At 37.7% G+C, this 6620-nt stretch overlaps 1 protein-coding gene across 1 annotated transcript; it reads right to left on the minus strand.

The window, feature by feature from the left end:
• Positions 1 to 1637: 1637 nt before the first annotated feature.
• On the minus strand, positions 1638 to 5958 carry LOC113724238 (uncharacterized). Its single transcript, XM_072076904.1, has 5 exons — positions 5769 to 5958; positions 3079 to 5275; positions 2685 to 2987; positions 2497 to 2584; positions 1638 to 2405 (listed from the first exon to the last, which is right to left on the minus strand). Exons 1-5 carry the CDS (start codon positions 5956 to 5958, stop codon positions 1638 to 1640), a joined length of 3546 nt encoding a protein of 1181 aa, XP_071933005.1.
• Positions 5959 to 6620: the final 662 nt, after the last annotated feature.

Here is a 6620-nt window from a genome sequence, read left to right on the forward strand (position 1 = left end):
CAGCTGTATGAGCAGTTTTTTGCTTTGATCTATTGATCTTGTTCCTCTCACTTATCTTCTGCACTTATCAAGTTCAGCTGTGATCAAAATTTAACACACAAAAAGCATGAGAAAGAACAATAGTAAATGATCAAAAGTCGGCGTCTATACCATAAAATTTAGACTACAGAAATAGTCACAAAGGTAAATCCAATCAGATTCTTCAACATATTGTGGACGATTTGCAAGTGCTTCCTCTTTTGTACTAAATTTCTTGAAAATCTTGTGAAAATTGTATCGTCGACTTCTGTACTGTGTATTTAACTGCTTAAGAAGTGCTGGCTTAACATGTTCTCCTTCATCATAAGCAAAACTATTCTGAAATATGAGTGAAAAATTTATTGTAAATGTCAGAAAAAGTGCATAAATGTCCTGTTGCAGAACTAGTTGTTACCAAGTCAAGAAGAAAAACAAGCCTTCAAAACAATTTCACTTACATTAACAAGTTTTAGCATTCCTTCCCTATCAGAGCTGGCCAGTTTGGACCATTTTTCTGCTTTCCATTTGCCATATTTACGAATGACACAACTTGCCTCTGAGATGTACTGTTGTGCCCCTTCTCCAATTACTCTTCCACTAACTTCAGAGACCTGGACTTTTACCTTTTTGCCGGCCTTCTTTTCCTTGGACAGTGCAATATTGCGAGTATATCCTCTTTTCCTAGTTACATTGATACCACCTACCCAAAACATAGTTCACAGTTATGAATGTGAGTGGAAAAATCTGAAATGAAATTAGCTGTGTAATATAAATTACAAGTAAATCTCATATACCGGTATCATTCTGTTGAACATCATCGCTATCATTAATCCGGTCACTTCCACAACCAATGGACTGGTTAGATCCGACTTGTACTGAAGTAGGAGTAGTATTTTGCTGCTCAATAGATGTAGGAGTTGTCAACTCATGTCTTGATGATCCTGTAGCAGTTTTGCGACCATTTGAGGTAGTAGGATCCTAAAATCCAGCCAACTACACATTAGAAATGTATTTTTCAAATATTGCCAACTACCAAAAGTAAGAACTAACCTCAGTCTCATCAAATAGGCGAATTTGAACTGACTTTCTAGATAGGCTGAATTCAGCACCATTATTGGCATTGCTAGCCAGACTACCTTTTGGGCCACCAACTTGCTATAGTGAAGTAAGAAATACACAGCAGGTTTAGATGCTTAATTGTTTAAAACCAATGGTATAAAGAAGTGAAGGTACAAGTACATAGCAAAGTCAATTTTCATCACCTGTTCACCTATTTTTTCTCTAGCTTCTGCTGCATTAGGTATTTCAGCACCTCGAGTTGGTCGCATAGGACATTTTCCTTTCTTCCCTGGCCCAGCCATGTAACTACATGATAAAAAGATATCAATCAGCCATGCATTTAGACTAAATATGTCTAAAATGCCAGGACAAGGTACAATTACCAGCATGCTCACCCGAAGGAGGAACTTAATTAATATGCCTTGTATTTTACAATAGATATTGCAAATTAGAAGATAAGAGTGACTAAAAATAATTCAAGATAAGAAATACACTTGATTTGAACCAAAAGTTACATTGTAACTATAAATAGAAACTGAAAATGTTATTTACAACATCGTTTAGTCAGACTCATAGTCATCACTTTCTACAAATTTTTCACTTTCATCTTCACTCGAGCTCAATTGCTGAATCTCATCATCATCAACAAAAAAATCATCCATTTTCCTGGCATGTTTAGCTGAAGAATCAGAATTTAGGATGCCAGTTTCTACAGCTTCATCAGCTAGCATATCACCTCTTCTCAAGTTAGACAAATCGACATTCTCTTGAACCCCAATTAGGTCTTCAAGATAATCTTCTTGGTAAACTTGTTCTTCTTCACATGATTTATCCTCATCCTTTTCAAGAACAGCATATGATGAACGTGGACAGACTGACTCGACAACATGCCAATCACCTCCAAGCCTCATATCCTTTACGTAAAAGACCTGTTCGGCTTGGGAAGCGAATACAAATGGCTGGTCTATATACCATTTTTTTGACAAATTGACGCTGCTTAGATTACTCTGTTTGTCTATTTTAAGACATGAGCTATTTTTCAAGTCCCACCAATCACACTTGAACAGAACTACTCGGCTTTGACTGAAGGAGTATTCAACCTCTAAGATATCTGTAATAGCACCATAGAAGTTTATTTCTACATCAGCATGCTCACCCTTCACCATAATGCCACTATTCTGGGTTTTTCTGTCTACCTCACGTGTTTTGGTATGAAATCTAAACCCATTGACATTACAACCAGGATATTTGATCACTCTAAAATCCAGTCCTTTGGCCAAAGACAACAATTCATCACAGCATCTGCCTTGTGTATGCATGTAAGTGACCTATATGACCCAAATAAGAAATTAGAATGACTGAACAAATTAACAACTATATAAATACCACAAGTTTTCTAGTAGTTTGTTCCATACTTACACGATCTTCAAACCACTTTGGAAACTCTAAATCGTGCATCTGCTCTACATTCGACACATTTTGCTGCTGAAGCAATTCTTTGTGCATCCTATACAATAGTATTATTAGTTATCTATGTGCTACGGTTAGTGCTATAATTGACTAAACATATAACACCTATGATATACATAAGGTAATAAATTTATTACCTTATGTAATCATCAATTTCTTCACAATTTTTCAAGATGAATAAATGTATTTTCATCAACTCTGATTCACTTAAGCAACAAAATGTTGCTGCCCCAAAAGGCCGAGCCATTCCAGAAAAAATAGACAACTTTCCAGCAGCCTCAAAGCGTTCGGTGTTTCTTTCTGGTTCATTAAATATTGTAGGAACATTGTGCAAGTACCTAGAAATGAATGTTAGACATTCATCATCCAAGTAACGCTCAACAATGCATCCTTCCGGTCGAGCTCTGTTGTGCACATAACCTTTGTATTGACCCATTTTTCTGTGTCACAAAAATGCAGCCATAAGATGTCACAGCAGTACGACCCTATGAAGCAAAAGAAGATTCAGTCTTAAAATAGCCTTTACACTACCTCTCAAATGGGAACATCCACCGGTATTGTGCTGGGCCAGCAAGTTTTGCTTCAGCAGGTAAATGGACCATTAAATGGACCATTACATCGAAGAAATTTGGAGGGAAAATTTTTTCAAGTTTGCAGAGTATTACAACAATGTTTTTCTCCTGTGCATCTAACTCATCTACATAAAGAGTCCTGGAACAAATTTTCCTAAAAAAATTGCTTAGTTCTACCAAAGTTTGGGAAACATCCTTTGGCAGCATGCCTCTAATTGCTAATGGAAGTAGACGTTGCAAGAATACATGATAATCATGACTCTTCATCCCTGAAATTTGGCACTCTTTTGGCTTAACACAATGAGATATGTTTGAGGCAAATCCATCGGGGAACTTGAGTGAGCTCAAAAACTGGCATAGTTTTTGTTTTTCGCTGCGTGAAAGAGTGTAGCATGCAGCGGGCATCACCTTTGAATCCCCTTGAGTTTGAAGATGCAATTCTTCCCTCAATCTCATTTCCTTCAAATCCTCTCTAGCTTGCCAAGTGTCCCTATTTTTGTGTCCCGTACCCATCACTGTAGCCAACAAAATTTCACACACATTCTTCACGATATGCATAATGTCCAAGTTGTGTCTAATTTTGTTAGTACTCCAATATGGCAGCTCAAAAAAAATGCTTTTCTTCAACCAATTTGACTGATTTTGCATGCGTTTTCTTTTCTTCTGTTTAAGCAATTCAGGTGCCTTACCAAACACCATTTGATCAAACTCTTGAAGTTGTTCAAAGATTTCTTCACCGGATAAAGTTCTAACAGGCTGTCTAAGATCACTCTTGCCATCAAATGACTTTCTTTCTCTGCGCCATTTATGGTCCGCTGGCAAAAATCGCCGGTGCCCCATATAGCAACATTTTAATCCATTTCTCAGATATACACTGGTTGTATCATCTAAACAAATAGGACAGGCCTTATAACCTTTCGTACTCCACCCTGACAAATAGGCATATGCTGGAAAATCACTTATAGTCCACAATAGAGCAGCCCGTAACATAAATTTTTCTCCCACGGCTGCATCATAAGTCTCAAAGCCAGTGTCAAAAAACTCTTTCAACTCATCAATTAGAGGCCTAAAAAATATATCCATATCATTTCCTATGCACTTAGGACCTGGAATAATCATTGATAACAGGAAAAAAGGGTCCTTTAAGCATTTCCAAGGTGGTAGATTGTAAGGAACAAGGATTACAGGCCATATACTATATGCATTATTCATGTTTCCATAGGGATTGAAACCATCAGTTGAAAGCCCCAACCTAACATTACGAGAATCTTCGGCAAAAGATGGGTGACTGTTATCAAACTCCTTCCAAGCTATTGAGTCAGCAGGGTGTGTCATTGTGTTTTCCTTGGGAACGCGTCTCTCTTTATGCCACCTCATATCTTGAGCTATCTCCTTGTTTATGAATAGTCTTTGCAACCTTGACTTTAAGGGGAAATAGCGAAGCACTTTTCTAGGAATTTTAGAACCCGGGGATTTATAACGAGGTGCTTTACATTTTTCATTTGGGCAGTGATCGAGGCTTTCATTTTCTTTCCAATAAAGTGCACAATCATTTTCACATGCATGTATTTTTTCACACTTGAGTCCTAGCTCACGAATTAAATTTTTTGCATCATAGTATGAGCTAGGAATTGATGCCATGGGGAAGACTTGAATGAGGAATTTCAGCAGCATATCGATGGATTTGCAAGTCCACCGATTCATAGTTTTCAAATGAAGGATATGGACAACAAAGGAAAGTTTTGAGTACTTATCACAACCCGGGTAGAGACTTTTTTCAGCTTCAGATAATAATCTAAGAAACTTACTTGCTTCCCCCTCTTGCTTATTTGGTATATCCCTATTATGTTCCCCCGAATTTCTCCAATTCTCGCCAAAGTTTGCAGTACCAACGTCATTTAACATTTCTTGAATATCATCTGACTCACTGTTTTCTTCATCTAAAACTATGTTATCATCTTCATCCTCATCAGAATCCTCAAACCTTTCACCATGATATACCCACCTAGTATAGCTCTCAACAATTCCCCCACACAAATGACTTTTCATGACCTCCATAGTTTGATCCTCAAAGTTGTTGCACCCTTTACATGGACAAGGGAGCTTATATGTGGGATCCTTGCCTAAATAAGCGAACTGAACGAATTCTTTCACTCCTGCCAAATATCTAGGATGCAAGTAATCTTTAATTGTCATCCAACTCCTATCCATGTTTTTTCAAAAGCACCGTTGATCCTAACACAAAAAAATATGCAACCATGATATTACAACAACACATATAATAAATATAGGAAATTAATCTTCCCATACAACAATAATAAAAATTAAACAAAATACAACACAGCTATTACTAAATTCAAACATGTCACAATGTAAGCATGTGAGGAGGCTGTGTGCAATGCAAAACACAATGTAAGGCAGATAGGAATTAATTCTGGAGTCTTGTGAGATTTTCTTGGCAAGCACTACTGTATCCCGGGCCACACAGACAATGATCACCATATCAGCTTAGTTAACAACATAGCCAGGGCCAGCTAATCAAACCAGAAGTTTCAGGGATGAGGAGGCAAAGTTTAAGCTGTGTAAGGTTCGATCAGTACAGTTTGGACAGAAGGGCAAGCCATAGCTGAATACCTATGATGGTCATACCATTCGTTACCCAGACCCACTCATCAAGGCCAATGACACCATCAAACTTGACCTGGAGAACAACAAGATTACTAAATTCATCAAGTTTGATGTTGGGAATGTTGTCATGGTGACTGGGGGAAGGAACAGAGGTTGGGTTGGAGTAATCAAGAATAGAGAGAAACATAAGGGAAGCTTTGAGACCATCCATGTCCAAGATGCCACAGGTCACGAGTTTGCAGCATGAGAACAAGGAATTGCAGACTCCATAGGTCCTTAGCCACTCTATTATGGAGGGATAACAAGAACATTTCTGATATTGAAGTTTAGTCACTTTTGACAATTAAACTACTTGAGGTAGTTGCTGTCCCATTACTTTCATTAGAAAGTGACCCAAAAAGTTCCATCAGATGCCTCAACATGTACAGGCATCACAGCAACAGATCTCATATGAACATAAATGCTGCTACATTTGGACAAATTTCCAACTCAGCGTTTTGAAAAAAAAGGGGAGGGGGAGAGCATGAGTCCACACACAGCACTTTAGACACCGTTAGACATCAAAAATCACTAAAACCACTAACAAGGAGACAAAAATATTAAGAAAGATGTGAGTGAAACAGTCCTTACAGAATTAAGCAGAAGTTCTGGGCTAGTCCTGAAAATAAATTAAAAAATTTAAAGTTATACAAATCTCATGAATGTAATTAGTCATTTATGCTAGAAAAAGTACCAGACTGTAAATTGTCATCACAGAAAAAACACATAGAAGGTCTAAAATAGCCTACATGATAATCATGCCCAAAATATAGCAGAAGAGACCAATGACTTAACCACCTTCAGTCACCAGACACACCCATGCCAAAGCATCAA

This window comes from Coffea arabica, chromosome 2c (genome assembly GCF_036785885.1).
Source record: "Coffea arabica cultivar ET-39 chromosome 2c, Coffea Arabica ET-39 HiFi, whole genome shotgun sequence".
Taxonomy (NCBI): Eukaryota; Viridiplantae; Streptophyta; class Magnoliopsida; order Gentianales; family Rubiaceae; genus Coffea; species Coffea arabica.

Coding starts and splice junctions, on each gene's coding strand:
- LOC113724238 (XM_072076904.1), bottom strand. CDS start 5,958: ATGGATGGTCTCAAAGCTTCCCTTATGTTTCTCTCTATTCTTGATTAC. Junction 5,276..5,768: donor GTGGGTCTGGGTAACGAATG/GTATGACCATCA, acceptor GATATTTGGCAG/GAGTGAAAGAATTCGTTCAG. Junction 2,988..3,078: donor TGGATGTTCCCATTTGAGAG/GTAGTGTAAAGG, acceptor TTTGTGACACAG/AAAAATGGGTCAATACAAAG.